Source organism: Sphaerodactylus townsendi, linkage group LG02, assembly GCF_021028975.2.
Source record: "Sphaerodactylus townsendi isolate TG3544 linkage group LG02, MPM_Stown_v2.3, whole genome shotgun sequence".
NCBI lineage: Eukaryota > Metazoa > Chordata > Lepidosauria > Squamata > Sphaerodactylidae > Sphaerodactylus > Sphaerodactylus townsendi.
Genome location: NC_059426.1, coordinates 57204599 through 57222407, shown reverse-complemented (window position 1 = coordinate 57222407; position 17809 = coordinate 57204599). Strand labels below are relative to the sequence as shown.

Genomic DNA, 17809 nt, shown 5'->3' with positions numbered 1-17809 from the left:
GCAAATTTATGTTAAAAGCTACTGGGCATGACTAGAGCTTGCAGTTCTTGTTTAGCAGGGTTTGATATATCGATATACTGTCCTCTGTTTATTCTTGAAACAGAGGTATAATTTTCTGCAGCTGCCAGATTTGAATTACATTTATACTTCTTGCTGTACCTCAAGAGGACTGGGTACAGACAAAACATTCATCAGGATGTGGAATATAGAACATGAAGTTGTAACTAGTAAACTACCCAGGGAGTGTCAAAGAACACATTATAGGAAGTAATAGTTCTCATCCTGAGTGCCTGAGATAAAAGGCAAATCTGTATTCTAACTGTCAGTATGGTCTTCATCTATCTGTAATGACAACCCAAGGGATATTTGAAAGGATTCCTGATCTGATTTTTCCATGTTGTTTCTAGAATCATTGCTGGCATTACAAGAAGGCCATCCCACCTAGTGGTCCTTTGCTAGCTTAGATCTTCAGAAGGTGTGCCACTAGCACATCAGTTAAAAAAAAGAAAGCCTTACATATAGTCCCTCCATTATATAGTGCCAACATCTAGGAATGTATGCCTATTTCTATCTTGCCTTGCTAGCATCAGGGAAAGGTTACCCTTCAAGGCACTGACCAGATCTGAGCTCTGTTTTGCTTCAGCAAAGCTGTTGTAGCATGTTAATTCCAGAGAGTTAGCTGTGTTTGTCTATTCAAGCCAATAAAATAGAAGTCCAGTAGAACCTTAAAGGCTAATAACATTTTTAAAATATGTGCCTTTTAATGATACCTGCAACTCAGGAAAGTTGTATTCTTCTCATTTATATAAGATGTTTGTACCCCACCTCTAAAACAGATGTTGAAGGCAGTTAACAATCTCTAAATCAGTACATAACAACATAAGAAACAGTAAAATATTGTAGATCCAAAAGTAAGGTATAAAAATGGAAGCAGTGAAGAACAGTTGTATTATAAATCAACAAAACACTGTGTATACATAGCAAAAACAAATAATCTATTTGTAGCAATAATTTTCAAGGGGTTTCAAGTAGCTGCAGCAAAGATCTTTCCACAATAAATAAACCAGATTCCGGGCTGCTAAGAACCACCATTTGGACCCTCAAAGAAAGATCTCCCCACACCACCAGAACTCAAGCTAAGCAACATATGAAAAAAAAAAGATCACAGAACTAGTTTAGCTCCATGCACCCTCCCAGATGATGCCCACGGCAAGCAGTGTGGCCCATCAGTATGAGGCATGTTCTAGTCGCTCAGTAGTGCTTGTCTTGATAGAATATATCTTGCACTGCTGCAGAAGGCAACAACCCAATGGTCCATTAGTTTATTAGAGATAGTGAGAGATAGTTAGGTAATGAAGTGTTTTGATAGAGTTACATGTTAATGCTGTCTGGGAGTCAAGGTGAAGACTTCGATAATTCTGACATTTGGAGTTCTAATGGTAAAAGTGAAATTAAAATAGATGCAGTGCCAAGCTGCAGTGGTTAGAATTTGCCAAAAGCTACTGGGATTTAGCGTAAAGAAAAACAAAGACATTTGGGCTGTAAATAGCAAATCAAACATTACTGAGCATTTTAACTGAAGCTGATATATTGATTTAAATGGGACTAAGCTGTTTTCAACTGTTCCTGTTTAATTGGTTCGTGCACATCCCATCCCTACAGAATGGATTAGGGACTTTCTGTAGGGGACAGCTATACTTGTGCTTGTCAGTTTCTGCCTTGAAGCAGGAAGAAAGATGGAGAATAAATGTTTAATTAAAGGAAAATGTTGAAGAATTTTAGAGGAATAATACACAGAACTCAATGAACTAAAGGAAGAGAGTCACAGATCATATTTGATGCTTTTTTAAAGGACTGCATAGTTCGCCCCTTCATTTTAGTGGGGAAATACTGGAGCATTTTCATTTCATTTCATTTTAACCTTTAATGGCATACAAATTATTTCCATTTAAAAGAGAAAAGAGAAAACTTTTAAAACATTTAAAAGAGAAAACTTTTAAAACATTTAAATATGGGTATTTAAAATGCTTTCCAAGAATTTAGCCACTGCCAAGGTGATCGATGGATTACAGTCACTTAGCAGAAAGCGAGTAGCCTGGAAGTTGGAGTGCTCAAGTCTTGGAAGCAGCAGAGGGTGAATTAAAATCATGCGCAGGTTACTGTGAAGACAGCATTCCAGAAGAATATGGGTTATGGTTTCTATAGATCCACATCCGCAACGGCATAGTCTCTGATGTTTAGGGATCTGGAGGTATCTCCCTGAGGTTTCCGCTGATGGGAGAATATTGAGGCGTGCTAGCATGAATGCACGACGTTGGTTGATGGATAACAGAGATGAGAGATATTTAGCTCTTGCTCTGTAACTTGGTTGTATTCCGAGGGAGCGGGGAGAGCATACAGCCGCCTTTGTTGGATAGAAACAATGATGTTCCAGATCCCTCAGTCTTTCGCGGATCTGATTGAAAATATGCAGTTCACTATCAGTCCCAACATTGTCCAAATCAAATCCTATGGTTCTGATTTTGTTCTCAATGACTTTGAACCAAAATACTGGAGCATTTGGATTCTAAACATGTGTTTACCACTTACCAAGGCACAATCTATGTAGCTCTCCCCAGCCCAATGATTCAGTAGCTAGGAGAAAGTCATCTTTTCCCAGTGAAAAATATTTTGGTGCCGGGGAAAGTGTGATTCCCCTTCCATGGGAATTTTGATCCAGATGTCATGGGCCCTGCATGTGAACCACTTAATTGCTGCATAAAAAGTAATTTGCAGAAGTTCAGAGAAGATAGAAAACATGCAGAAAGGTTCTGATTAGGACAAATTGTTTTAATATGCCCTTGAATATTTACATCCTGACTGATATTTTGGATGACATCTAAGGGTGATGATCAGAATATGAATTCTGTCAAGAGGTTAAACAAAGATGTCTTAGGAGGCACAATTTTTTAAAAGTATGCTATCCTTTTTATTAATTGAGAGAGAACATATTCAAGCATTCACAAAAAGCTTCAGAGACAAATGCGCATAAAGTATTGTACATTGGGGACTGTTCTGTTCCAACCAATCTATTCCACCTTGCAGATGTCAAAGATAAAAATACACTGTGCATTAGCACATGGCAGTGGATTCTTCTTTCTCTGTAGTCTGACAGTTGCTATGTCCCTGACCCCTCCTCATATAGTCCTTTTATTTTGTGTCCATTGCAACCATGTTGCCATAGAACAGTGGTGGCGAACCTATTGCATGCGTGCCAGAGGTGGCACTCAAAGCCTTCTCTGTAGGCATGTGCGCACAGAGTTCGTCATGGGGGGGGGAGCGGAAAATCGGGGGCCCCCCACACATCTAGGCTGGTCTTTCTTCTGAGTATACCCTCCTTGGGTCGTGATTCACCCATTCAAAGCATTGCACTGTTGTTTCACCAAACTTACTCCCGAGTAACTCACACCTCGGAACAAACCGTTTTTTCTAAACTAAAGCCTCAGTATTCAGGTTAAATTGCCATGTTGGCACTTTGTGATAAGTAAGTGTGTTTTGGGTTGCAATTTGGGCACTTGATCTCGAAAAGGTTCGCCATCACTGCCATAGAACTTCATAGTTCTGGAGATCTGTAGAAGCTCTGTATAATAGTTAGGTATTCTAGCAGTCTGAGTCTTCAGAGTATCTTCCATACAACTATTTTGCTTTTATTATCCATTACCCAAATAGTCATTCTAGTCACACTGCCAAACAGGAATTCAGCAACACCTTAGAGGCCAACAAAATTTCCTCTAGTATAGATTTATGCAATCCAGAGCTCCCTTAATCAGATACAAGATCAACATTGCATCTGAAGAAGTGAGCTCTGACTCATGAAAGTTTATGCTGGAACAAATTTTGTTTAGTCTTCAAGGATGCCTGTTTTATTTTTCTGCTATAGACTATCACAGCTACCTATCTAGACTTACTTCTCTCTCTCTCTCTCTCTCTCTCTCTCTCTCTCTCTCTGTGTGTGTGTGTGTGTGTGTGTGTGTGTGTGTGTGTGTGTGTGTGTGTGTGTGTGTGTGTGTGTGTGTGTGTGTGTGTGTGTGTGTGTGTGTGTGTGTGTGTGTGTGTGTGTAAAGTTCTGTCATGTTGCAGCAGTGGTGTAGCGCCAATGCGGCTGGGTGGGGTGTGATGCCCTGGGCAGAGCAGTGGAGGGGGCATGGCCAGGCTGCGGAGGGGGCGTTCCGGGACGGTGGTGGATGGTGCTGTGGCAGAGGCACAGGGCACGCACGCCACTGGGTGCAGTTTCCCCTTGCTCCACCTCTGCGCTGCAGCCAAATTGTGGCAAACTCAGCAAGGGTCTGTCAAGGCAAGTGATTAAGCAGAAGTGGTTTAGCCATTGCCTGTCTCTGCAGAGTCCTCCTGGTGGCCACCCTTCCAAACACTGACCCTTCTTAGCTTCTGTGATCTGATGTGATTGAGCTATATTATGCAATCTTTCCTCCCCTGACTTTCATGTAAGAGCATGGAAGCTTTTGCTTTTCTATTATTATCGTTCCATTCATCTGTAAGGCCAGACTGTGGGCAGAAATAATTTAAATGAATTATTTAAATTGGTTTGGAGTCATTTCTGCATTTCTTTAGATTAAAAAAAAATTAAAGCACAGTTGTCATGATCCGGAAAGATAAATCTACTTGCATAATCTGCCTGGTGCCCATGTTGCAAACTGCAGATACACATACCCATGTACATCACAGGGGTCAGTCAAGCCCTGCTGAACTGGTTAGATCTATCTTTTGATGAGAATGGGGGTGTGAATCTGCCTCTTAGTTCTATATTTGATCAGTTGCCTGTAATTTCTGCATAAGTGGTGGCAGGGTGACAGTTTATGGGAGGTATTTGATGATAAGTTTCCCAGTGAGATACCATTTCATATGCCTAAAGGAAATGGTTTACTTTGGTCAACTTGGCACTGTTCTATACAGGGGCAGCCCTGGGAAAACTGTAGCCCTGGGCAAAACCTGAGTTGGATGCCCTCTCCCCCACCCCCCCATGGGCAGCCACTCCACCATGACCAAAAGATTTTTTGCACCAGGACATTGGTGCCTGCAGGGGGTGCATTTTTAGACATATCAGCACCACAATTTCAGCAAATTATCAGGAGACTGTCCTTATGCTACTTCCCAAGTTTGGTGAGGTTTGGTTCAAGGAGTCCAAAGTTATGGATTCCCAAAAGGGGTGCCCTATCCCCCATTGTTTCCAATGGGAGCTAATAGGAGATGGGGGCTACAGTTTTGAGGGTCCATAACTTTGGCCCCCCTGAACCAAACTGCACCAAGCTTGGGGGGGCCATCATCTCCAGATGATACCCTGAAATTTTGGTGCCGATACATCCAAAAATGCACCCCCTGCAGGAACATCCTAGAAATTTGCCCAAGAATCTTTGTTCTGCATTGAGTTTTCTGCATTGCTGTCAATGGGGGTTGCAGGCTGTGGGGGGGCACATTTCTGAAGGCACAGTCTCAAAACTTTCAGGATCTCATCAGGAGACTGCTCTAATGATACCCCCCAAGTTTGGTGCAGTTTGGTTCAGGGGGGCCAAAGTTATGGACCCTCAAAACTGTAGCCCCCGTCTCCTATTAGCTCCCATTGGAAACAATGGGGGATAGGGCACCCCATTTGGGAGTCCATAACTTTGGACTCCCTGAACCAAACCTCACCAAACTTGGGATGTAGCCTCCTGATGATACGCTGCAATTTTGGTGCCGCTAGCCTAAAACTGCACCCCCTGCAGGCCAAAAATGGAAAACCACTAAAAATACCCTAAAACGAACCCAGCATTTTGATCCCCCCCCCCACAAGGTGATGCCCTGGGCAGCTGCCCACCTTGCCCAATGGGCATTACACCAGTGGTTCTATATTTACACAAAATGTTAATAATCTCATTCTGCTTTCTAGTGTTTGTTTTGTGTTATAGTGATGTCTTTTAATGTTTTCTTTTGTTGGTGTCATCCAGCAAAATTCCCCCTTCCCTTTGCTTTCTTAAGAACACGAGAAGAGCTCTATGGGATCAGACCAGTCATCCATCTAGTCTAGCATCCTGTTTCACGCAGTGGCCAACCACTTAATCTGGACGGCCAACACCAGATCATAAAGACCTTGCACTGGTATGTTACCCTTGGCCGTGGAGGTTCCTCTTTGCCACCGTGGCGAGTGGCCATTGACCAACCTGTCCTCCATCAATCTGCCTAATCCCCTTCTAAAGCTATCTGTGCTAGTACTGTCTGTACGTCTACAGTACAATCAGTCCCAATTTATTTACTGTTCCTGTTGTCACATTTTTGTCCTTTCATTCCTGCTGCTGCCCTGCTCCCTTATGTCTGTGGCTCACTGTGATCCTTAAGCCTGTTGCAATCCCAAGGTGCTACTGTATCTTTCTTGAATAGGTACATCTTCATATTCAGTGCTGTAGTCGTACCCACGAGGTCCCAGGGAAGAGACGACACGCGGAGATTTCATCTGGTGGAGAGAGCCAGCAAGCAGGAAGCGCGGGATCCCGTGATCCTGGCAACTCCCCAAGCCGCGCCGCCTCACACCTTTTATTAGGGTTTCCAATGGGGCGTGTAAAAGGGTCGGGCAGGCGGAGAACGGGAGGTCGAGATGGGAGATCATCATGTGATGCATGATCTCATCGGGCTGCTACTGCATGGGAGGAAGCATCCATGTCTGGGCCTAATCTTCACCTGAGGGTGTTCTTTTGTGTCCTTTGTGTGGGACACCTGGTGACCGCGAGTCAGGCAGTTCAAGTGACCCGTGGACTCATGGGGGGAGCCGGGTTGGGGAGCTGCAGGTGCCCGGGAAGGTCGTGAGTCGCACCGGCATGCCTAGCGCTCCTTCTACGGTTCTGCCGGGTTCGCGGGCTCACCCCTACAAGTGCTATACAAAAGGAAGAGCAAGTACAGCAGCAACCCATTAGTAAAGAAACAGAATCAACTCATGAACTCCAGGCAGTAGGCTGCAGAGATTTCAGTAGCACTGAGAGTGCTTGGAAAAGGATTCCAGGTTTTAGTCTCTGCCCTCTTTGGAAAAGCTGTGAACAAAAGGGGCAAAAAAGACAAGGGTACACTGTAGGCCAAATGGTGCATTCTGTACCTGTAGCATATTATAAATGTTTAGTATCAGGATGGGATATGCGCATATAAACATGATCCAGTCAAGATTAAGCACTTATGAGACCCATTGATTTCAGTAGAAGAATTTTCTTGTTTTCAAGTCTGCTTTGACATATAAATAAAAATGACACTACTGAGTAGCAAAGGGTCATCTGACTAGCAATAGTTCTCGGCGTTTACTACCTAAAAGGGAGCCAGGATAGAAACTCCCTTGTCCAGCACCTGGATTCTTATCTAGATTTCAAAAAGCCAGGGCTTTGCTGAATTAACACTGTTAATTTCCACTGTTAAATTTTTACTGTAGGACTGACGCCTGAACCAGTGTTTGAAAGAACAAGAAACTGCATTAAAAGATACAATTTCTTGACAGTATTGGCCTGTCTTTCTGTTTATTATTACGCTCCTCTGCATCAGTCTCAGTAGCGTATATTAATTTTAACAGTAGAATTCTGCCTATATGACTTTACATCCTGTACACCTGATGAATTCCTTCAAAAGTAAAGAGCGTATATCTGTCTAGCAGATTTTTATCATTGGCAAGAGCTTCAATGCTTTTTACTTTGTTGGGTAGTACTTTAGCCGCTGTTCAGGCATATATTACCCTTAATGATTCTTATAAACATATTATAGGAGAAATTGCTGCTAATGCAAAATGCATATTGGTTTGTTGAAGGTAGCATCTTTTAATTCTACTCTGTAAATGGAATTACACATTAGGCAGCAACCTTACTAAATCATGGTGGAGCGGAGCCATTAGATACACACTCATATGCACACATCATTGTTATTTAGGTGGCCATAATTGTGATGGCCATGATCCAGCCAAAATTAGGAGCTGAAAAGATTAGTTGATTTCAATTGGAGTACTTAAATATGCTTAGCACTACGATTGGGAATAAGCCCAGTTGAAATTGATAGGACTCCAAGTAAATATAGATTGGGCTATACATTTCAACCATTGTAACTGAAGCATACAAATATTTAACTTGGACTGCATTGTGCCCTTTGTTTTAATATATAATTATTGATGTACATGTATGTTTGAATATTTCTTAGAACCTCCTTATTAATATCACATCAGAAAAAAAATATATGCATGAAGCTGACCCTCAGAAACTGATGGAATTTAGCAGCTTAGTTAAAAGATTGGATTTTGCCCCCAAATTGCAAATTTGAAGTAAAATGTCATTTGCCTTGACATATCCAGCCTTAATAATAATGGAAGTGTCCATTCCACCCATTCAGTTATTCTGACTCCACAATAGCAGCTTTTGTAATCAAAGAAGAACATTTTGGATCTGACCTGATCTCGGAGGTTTCTGTTATGGTATTCTGCTATTTCTTGTATTACACTCACCACAGAATAATAAGCAGCTGAATATTATAACTTTCTTATTGGCCATCAATCTTTATTAGAAAGAAGGGAGGAGGGGAGAAGACATATGTTTGATACACATCATTACAAGTCTTTGGAAATGGGAAAGATTTTATTTGAAATAAATAAATTGTGTCAGGAATAAGCAAAAAGTAGGTGACAGTCTACTTCTGGACCACTAGCCAATTTCTAGTACACAATTTTACACCTTGTTTTGGGGGGTATTCTTGTCAAGAACGTTGAATTAGGTGTATCTTGGTCTGAACCAGCAAAACACAGTTTTCATTCATAAGCAAAAGGAATCCTAATGAACTCCTGGTGTAAAGGACTCTCCAAGCAGTACATCTTCCGAACTGGTAGTGCCAGTTCCTTGAATAATGATACTGGGAGGAAATGAAGGAATGCAGATGAAGTGGAACATAGGATGGGAAGCAGGAGTAAAGATCTAGTACAACACTGACCAAAGAGTAAACACTCCAATTTTTCTTAGTTTTAAACAGTGACTTTTTTAATAAATGCAGGAACTCTGCTTAAAAGAGAGACAACACTTTGAAGCTTTGAAGTTCATCTCCCTGTGTTCCACATACCCACTAATAAAAGATGGAAATGGCAAATCACCTTGGAAAAGTTCTTTCATCCCTCAGCTCTGTGCTTCATTGCTTGTATTAGGAGTACAAACATGATTTGGGTCATCAGGTCACAAAACTTGGTGCTTTCAAGAGCCTGCTTGGTGAACATTAGTAACTTCTCCATTTACATCGTCCTAAGAAATCCTTTCCCTTCCACTTTCTTTTTAACCCACTTAAAATGGAAATTGTATTATGTTACTTTTCCTGGTGGGGCTGCCAAGTTAGATCAGTGAGATCTGGATTTAAAATAATAGCAGGTATAAGAATTTTTGTCGATCATGTGAAGAACACGAGTGAAAGCCAAGTGCAGTATAGATTCTAGCTTTATATGAAGAGGAAGAGCTTTTCAGAAAACAATAGTTATGTTGCTAAGTGCTGTGATAGTTTTTTCTTGAATTCTGTAAAATAGGACATTGAAATGTATAACATTGTAAATCTTGAGGGGATCAAGAACAAAACTACTTTTCTTAAAAACTGAGGCACTATTGAGTCTCTTTGCCAAATAGGTGTGTGGTCTTTGACCCCTCTTTCAGAAAGAATGGTGCGCATATGGTGAGAGGTAGATACATTAATGGGAACCATATGGAGGTGTTTTTATATATACTGAGGCTTCTCAAGCATTTTTCTTTTTTAAAAATCTTAGTATGGCACTAAAGGGATCAATAATTCAATCCTAGAAGATGCAACTCACCATTATGACAAAGATTGTTTTTTTAAATGACCCAGCCCTATGCAGAATTATGAATAAATGGGTCTTTTCTGAGCAACTCACTGTAGATTTGGGATATAAATATATTAGGCTGTTTCCGCACGGCCTCCCACGCCAGCGCAGAATTCACCGGGCGTGGAGGCTGAGCATTCGCGATGCACGCATGCAGCCGCGCAGCAGAGGCCGGCGAACAGGCGGCTCCGCGCGACGCCTCTTTGGTTCGTTCACTTGTCCGTCGTTTGCCTGCTGGCCGTTTCATCGCCAGCCCTCCGACCTCCAGGGTCGGAGGACAAAGGCGATGGGCTTCACCGCCAGCAGGCTTAATTTACGGGACAAGGTGAGTGGGACGGGCCAGGGAGACAGCATGTTCTCGGGGCCGGCCGGGCTTTCCAACAACAACCCTTTAAAGGGTTGTTGTTTAGGGCGGCCTGATGCCACCCTGGGGGGGAGCGCAGTCAAGTCGGCGCTGCTGCGTTGCAGCAGCGCCGCCTGTGCGAACGGCGGCCTGGGGGCGGCGTTTTTACCACCCCCAGGCCATCGTTTTTGGCCCATGCGGAAAGGGCCTTAGTTAAGTAAAATATAATGCATCAATAAAACTCTCTGGTTCAAACTAACATGCTCTATTGATTCTATTGGTACTTAGGAATTAAAGGTATTACCATACATACTTAAGAAATAAAAATATAGACTTAGGAAATACTGTGGTTCTATACTCACTACATTTCAGCAGATTTGGTTATTTCTGCAGGACTGAGGAAGGAATATTGGTTCTGTGAGTTTTGCAGCACATGCTAATGTGTGCAGCATTGATTACCAAGTTCCCATTACTGACTGACTAGTACAGTGATTCTCAACATGGGGGTCGGGACCCCTTTGGGGGTCGAATGACCCTTTCACAGGGGTCGCCTAAGACTTTTCTGCATCAGTGTTCTCCATCTGTAAAATGGTTGAGGGTCACCACAACATGAGGAACTGTATTAGAGGGTCGTGGCATTAGGAAGGTTGAGAACCACTGGACTAGTAGATATAGCCCATTATTCAGAGCAGTTTACTATATATTATAAATGTATTGTGCTTTAAAAACCAACCAACCACCATCATAATTTGTAAAATACTGTGAATAACTGTGGAATTGTCCTCCAAGCAGCATTATAGTCACAGCTGGCCAGTAGCTGGTCACCACTGGGCACAGTTGACTGTATAGCAGGTTTGCAACACCAGTGATAGTGGGTGGAACCAGTTATGCCACAAAAGTAGAAACCCCAAGTTAGCTAGCCTGGGTCATTTGTTTCTATAACTGGATGCCTCTCACTCATTGCACTAGTGACAGTTACATCCTATTGGTCACCACGATTGTTGGTAACTAGTTAGGGCTGAACCACCTTGAAAGCCCCATAAGTCAGCTGCAACTTGATGTCACTTTCCACCATCACAATGAAGCATCAACTACACAATAGACTTGTAAATTAATGGGATTATGTGGGAGCAAATTGTATGGCTACCAATCCATCAAATTATTTTGATGTTCATGTACTTTAGGGGCTGTTCTGTAGATGCAAGAAGATGACTTCACAAAGGACCTTTAAACACTACACATATAATGTAAAAGAAGAGCAAGGGAAGAAGCTGTAACTCAACCATCTGTATAAAAATACTCATCTGTCCTAGAGCAGGAACTAGTGAAAGATTTCCAGTTCTAGAAGCCATCTGGTTTATCTATTGGTATACCTGTGGTAATAAATGACAGCAATATTTTCACAACCAAATGATACCAGTGGTTTTTGATTATGCTAAGGTATTCTTGGTTAACAAGACTACTGGTATTAACAACAGATGGAACAACCAATGTATGAATTTCAATTTTCCCATAATGCTAAGAAAAATGATCACTTTCATTCATGCCCACCAAATAAAGACTCTAATGCATCTCAAGTGTTTGCTTACTGTTGCAGAAAAATTAAGGCAGAAGAAGAGGGATTTACATGCCTTCTGCTTTATGCCACCAGAAGCCTCAACATATCAAACCAATCAGGATTTTATTTTTCAGGCTTCACATTTCCTGTCTAGATGGGATTGTGAAAAGAATGCTCTCTATTTTAGGCATCTGCCTTTGCGTTAAAGAGAACTTCTGACTGTTGAGGTCATTGAAAAATTAACCTTTTTTTGAGTGCCAGAGGGCTTTTCAAAGGGTTGTGAAGGTGTTTTATGTCAAAGGACACTTTGCGCAAACTCTGTGTATATTTTTTGTCTTATAGCTGAAAATATGTTTATAAATAAATTGAACAGACATATTGGGAGTGGGGGGGGGGGGGACGACCTGTGCTTTCGAACCATTCTTTTCTTGGCTTATTATGTCACACCAAGGAGTAAATACCCTGTAAGCATAGTCTGCCTATAAATATTGTGATGTGACATCATCTCAGGGGTCAATAATGACCTAGAGCACAGGTGTCAAACTCACGGCCCTCCTGATGTTATGGACTACAGTTCCCATCATGCTGGCAGGGGATGATGGTAACTGTAGTCCATAACATCTGGAGGGCCGTGAGTTTGACACCTATGACCTAGAGCTTGTACAAGGGACTACCTTAACCTTTGTAAAACTAGTACTTGATGCTTCCTTAAGTAAAGTTGTTCTTTGAAAGAGACCATCATGTGACTACTCATGAAAGTACTCTTTGGATTCAGGTAATCATAGGACATTTGGGGTAAAATTAGGACAAGCATTAGTCTCATAGTACCACCTTTCATAAACAGTTGAGCTTCCAGTTCTCTTGGATAAGATGACCTATGTCAACATGGGCTTAGGCTTGGTTTGGGAATAGAAACTGACTCTCTTCAAAGCATATTCCAGTTGGAAAGAATGCACATCCAAGGGCAGGAGTATGCTGGCTTTGCCTTTTGTCTACACACAGTCACCAGAATGTGTGCCTACTTGTATAAAATGTGCCTATGCACATATGAAATGTACACATGTAGGCTCCATGATGATGATCAGGAGCACCTTTCTTTAATGTTCCTTATTGCTAAGACTGAATGTATGTTGTGCATAGGCTCTGTGTTCCCATTCTTATAATGATGCACTTGTTCCTCTTCCATCCATGTGCACGTTCTGCCCATCCAAGATGTATTATCTGAGGGAAGCTACTCACTTGATCAGTCTCACAAGAAGATGTCTTTTATCAGGACATAATATCTCTGTGGATTATCTGGGACATTTCAATGGCTTTTGATACCATTGGTCATGTTCAGGGGTCTGCAACCTGTGGCTCTCCAGAAGTTCATGGACTACAATTCCCATCAGCCCCTGCCAATTGTAGTCCATGAACATCTGGAGAGCCACAGGTTGCAGACCCCTGGTCATGTTATTCCTTTGGTCTGCCTGGCAGGACTGGGAGTTGCAGGTGTCACTTTGTAGTGATTTCAATTCATGTCTACTTGTTAGATAGAATCCAGGACGTGGTGCTGGGAGACTACTTATCATGACCACTCCTGCTGACAGCTCATCTGAGGAAGTGTTAACTGAGCCTCACAGAGAGATGCCAGTTGAATCAGTAGAGCTTGAACTTACACAGGCTTCAGGCTCAAAGCTAATTAGCAGAACTAAGGAAGATGCCAACAGCTCTGGGTCTTCAGATGTAAGTCAGTGTTGCAGATGGAGATTGAGACTGACTTTAAAGGAGAGGCACCACTCAGCAAGATTACAGGCTAGCGCAGTGGTGGCAAACCTATGGCACTCCAGATGTTCATGGACTCCAATTCCCATCAGCCCCTGCCAGCATGGCCAATTAGTCCATGAACATCTGGAGTACCATAGGTTCGCAACCACGGGGTTAGAGTCTTTGCAGAAGCAGCCCCAGGCAAGTAGTTCTGACGAATAAAAGGTCTTTGGCAGCAACTGGAGTTGTGGTTGCAAAATGTGGTCTTCTGGATCTTGCCTGCACACCACTGTTGTTTCCAGAGCTTAACTGACTACAGACTGGTTTCTTGACTTTGATTATTGGCTTCTCATTGTTGATGGGTACATGCCTGGCTTTTGACTCCTCCTGGACATTACTCTGGACTCTCCAACAACTTGGTATCTCTTGAATTATACCTTGCTAAACTACTGTCAGCATAGTCCCGGCTCTGAGTCTCCTCAGTGCTGTGTGTTGCTGTGGCAGACACTTGTCCCAGCGGAGGGAGCAGATATGCTGGTGGCTGTCCCACAATCCCACTGCCACAAAACCCATAAATCTGGGCTTTGGTGGGGCTGCACTTTGGTGGGGCTGCTCAGATGCCAGCATGCAGGGGGCGGGCTGAGGCCGTGCTGGGGTCAGTTGGCTCCCTCCTGGAGTTAAGGGCTGGTTGTGCAGGGCACATGTCCTAGGGGACTTTTTGGTGGCAGTGGATTTCATGGCTTTTCCCTGTTACCCACACTGCCAGAAAGCCCTTTTGGAGGTGGAGGGATGGCACTGAATCAGCATTGCAGCCTGCTGCTGGGGAGTTTGGTTGGGGCTGTTGGAAGCAGGTATGATCCAGAGCTCGGTTACCAATCACGTATTTTATATAGAAGGACCCAGTTTCAGTTCCCATGATCTCTATATAAAAATGGCCTTGACAAAATTTCTTTGACTCTGGGAACCATCCCAAAAATTTTCAATCACATTTTTCAGACTTCAGGGTTTTGTACCTTAATGTTTCTGTTTTGTTATATTCTGTTCATTCATGGAAACATTTATATTTCATCTTTCCTCATGGTTCATGGTGGCTTATAATAATAGTTAAAAGTATTGTCTGTTTAAAACCAAAAATAAAATAACAAACCCCAAATCTCTTCCCCCTCTAAAGATGTCTGCCAATTCAGACTCCTTCAAATGCTCTGGCAAACAGGCAGATCTTGTCATACCTCCTGAAGTTCTCCCCCTCACCTCTTCAGAGAGCCCGTTCTACAGAGCCACAATCACAAGGTGCAATCTCTGGTCGATGCCAGATGGGCCACCCTAAGTGGTGTGATAGTCAGTGCATGCCTGATGACCACAAATGGTGCTCTGAAATTCCTCGCCAACATCTTGCTGAATTTGGAAACCCAGTGTAGCTGTTTCAGAATGGACAGCATGTGTTCCTGCTGGCTAGCTTCTGACAATAGATAGGCTGACTCATTCTGGACTAGTTGTAGTTTCTGGGTTTGCTTTAAGGGCAGATCTACATCAGCACATTACAGTAATCTGGGCATGAGGTTGCAGAAGCACAGATCAGCATAGTCAGATCAGGTAAGCCTAGAAAATGAGAGCTGGTAAATCAAATGCAGTTGATAAAAGGCATTTCTAGCCACTATGCCAACCTGCTTTTCAAACAGGGTCCACAGGCACCCCCAGACTGTTAATCTGCTCTGAAAAAGCCTATGTCACTTCATCTGGGACAATTGGATTTTGTCCATCTAGAATATTGCCTTCCCAACCAGCATTTTCTCTGTCTTGTCTGAACTGAGTTTCAGTTTGTTCTGTCTTAGCCACCTGAACACAGCTTCAAAGAACTGATTTAGAGCCAAGATGGGAGCATCTGGAGGCTTGTGTAATGAAATATAGAGCTGGATGTTTGTTGCATATTGATGACACCCAACCTCAAAGCTCCAGACTGTCTCATTCAGCAGCCGTATGTGTGTTTGTGTGTGTGTGTGTGGGGCACTCCACAAGCGAAATTCCACCTAGTCTTTGTATCTGGTCTGACAGAAAAGAGTGAAACAATCAGAGAGTTGTATTCTTAATTCCAACCTCATATTCAATCTGGTGAATTATTGCTACCACAAGACCTCATAATTGTATTCAAACAATGAAAAAATGTTGTATTATATACATAAATATGGGGGGACTCTGGTTGTTATTCCCCCAAAAAACATATTTTCTAACCATACCTAACTTTGCCCTAGTTTCTCATAATTTCATTATTGCTTTAAAAAGCTTTATTTAATATTGGAGTCAATATAGGAAACAAGACATTAAGAAATGAATTCATCTACCTCCACTGAATGATATAAAGACAACATATAAACAAGCAATGACAAGAACTTCATGTATGTGTAATTAATGCTTTGACCTTACACTGAGGATTATTGAGAGGTACTATAATAAAATCATTGATAAAATCATTGGTAACTTGCCCCCTAGGATTTATTGAGCCTCAAATTAAAGGATCTAGGGATGGAGCTGAGAGAAACTTCTAGTTGTTGTCAATTACAGTAGACTACATTGGGTTTGGTATATTGTGTCTGACTTCGTATGAATGTTCATATGAATGTTCCCATGTGATTTTACTGTTTTTATGAAATTGTGAACCAGTCTGGGCGTTTCTATGGATAGCAGTACAGAAATGTAATAAATATAGGCCTCAGGTGAGAAACCAAAAATAAATCTGGGTCCTACAAACTAAATTGGAGACCAATCACTATCAGTGCAGCTGTACCTGTCAAAATGACAATTACTGAACAAAAATATCCAAAAAAAGGTTCACAAATCTAATCCTTGACAACTATGTCCTGGTGAGACTGTATGAGATGTATCAGATAAACTAAACTCCGTCATTGAGTTCAGTCACTCCATAGCTGTTGTGCTGAACCCCAAACCTAAATTAGGTGGTTATTGACAAGGGTCAGTTCTAAAACTATAAACCAGTAAGAATAGACTCAGTTGCTCCAGTAATATGTCTAATATTGGATGGGAAATGACAACAGGACAGTTTGCTCTGGGGACAGTTGGCTGCTTTGGATCTTGGCTAAATGATGGTTTGGCTAAACGATAAAGATGCTTTGAATATTAGCTAGGTCTGACAGGTTATTCATAATCAGTCCAGTGAGAGAATAGTTGAGACATGGGAAGGGGGGCCAAAGTATTAACAAGAGCAAAGGGAAGCTTCACAGTCATTTTCAAAGAAATGCCAGTAGATATCAGCCTGATCTGATTAGTGATTATTCTCTCGCATGCTGTTCTTCACTGAGTAGCACTCATCTGATTCTCTGTTACCTTCTGTAAGCAATATTCAGGCATGAGACAAAGGGGTTGGCAAGTAAGTTTATAAAAATAAAAGGGAAAACTGAACAAGAGGAGGGCAAAGGAAAGTAATATGGAAGAGAGAAGCTTTGACTCACATGTGCTTCCTCAGCAGCCAGAGAAGAAAGCAGCAAACCTAAAAGGCAAGAAAGCATAAGAAGCTACAGCAGAAGCCCACTCAGGGCCAGACAGCCACAACTGGTAGAGTCTTCTCACCCCAGGAGCCAAAGCAGACAACTAGGTGAAACAACTTCCAGAGAGGGATCCCAGACAGGCAAGACTACAAAACTTGAACATGTTTCCAGTTCGCACCCCTGTATGAGGCCTGAGTGTCCAAAGCAAGGTCAGCCACTGTTTGAACTTAAAGGTGCCAAGGCATGTACTAATCAAGGGGAGGGAGCACATCACTGCTTTTGCTTTCCTGTTCTGTTCTTTCTCTTGTTTGTGGTTGGCAAAGTTGCCAGAACCCTAAGTTTGTGTTGAGTTTAGTATGTTTGGGGAGACCTTCATATTCCCACTTCTAGTAAAAGTCCCTTTGCATTGTTATAATTCCAGTATTGTTGAAGGAAGCTTGTAAGATGCAGGAATGTAAGAGCCAAATATGGCCCAGTGAATAATGTTAAACTTGGACTAGGATACACGGGTTTTTGTCAGACTGGGCTGCAATGGGTGCCTTGAATCTGAGACACTGTCTAGGGCTCTGTTCCCCATATGAAGATGATAACTATTCCATAGGATGCTTGAAATCAGAATTGTAAAGTGATTTAGTAGCAGCAACTGGAAACTTTCAGAGCAGGTGCCCACATATCTGCTTATTTTCATGGGTTAGGGAAGAGCAAAGGTACTCAGCAAAAAGGGTGTTGTTTGAAGGGTTAAATAATTTCCTGTTCTTTTGCACACACTTATTCCAAACTGAGACATGAACAGCTGCAAT

The 17809-nt window shown here is 42.2% G+C and overlaps 1 protein-coding gene across 7 annotated transcripts in view; it reads left to right on the top strand.

Annotated features, from left to right (window-relative positions):
* Positions 1–17809, top strand: part of KALRN (kalirin RhoGEF kinase) — a 668527-nt gene that overhangs the window by 62491 nt on the left and 588227 nt on the right. Inside the window, exon 1 of one of the 7 annotated variants that reach the window (XM_048485743.1) lies at positions 16332–17218. The exons of the other annotated variants lie outside the window; for them this stretch is intronic. Within the exon in view, the coding sequence (XP_048341700.1) occupies positions 17194–17218 (25 nt within the window). The 5' untranslated portion in view covers positions 16332–17193. Of the gene's footprint in view, positions 1–16331; positions 17219–17809 lie in introns of those variants that run through there. 7 annotated transcript variants of the gene reach the window in all.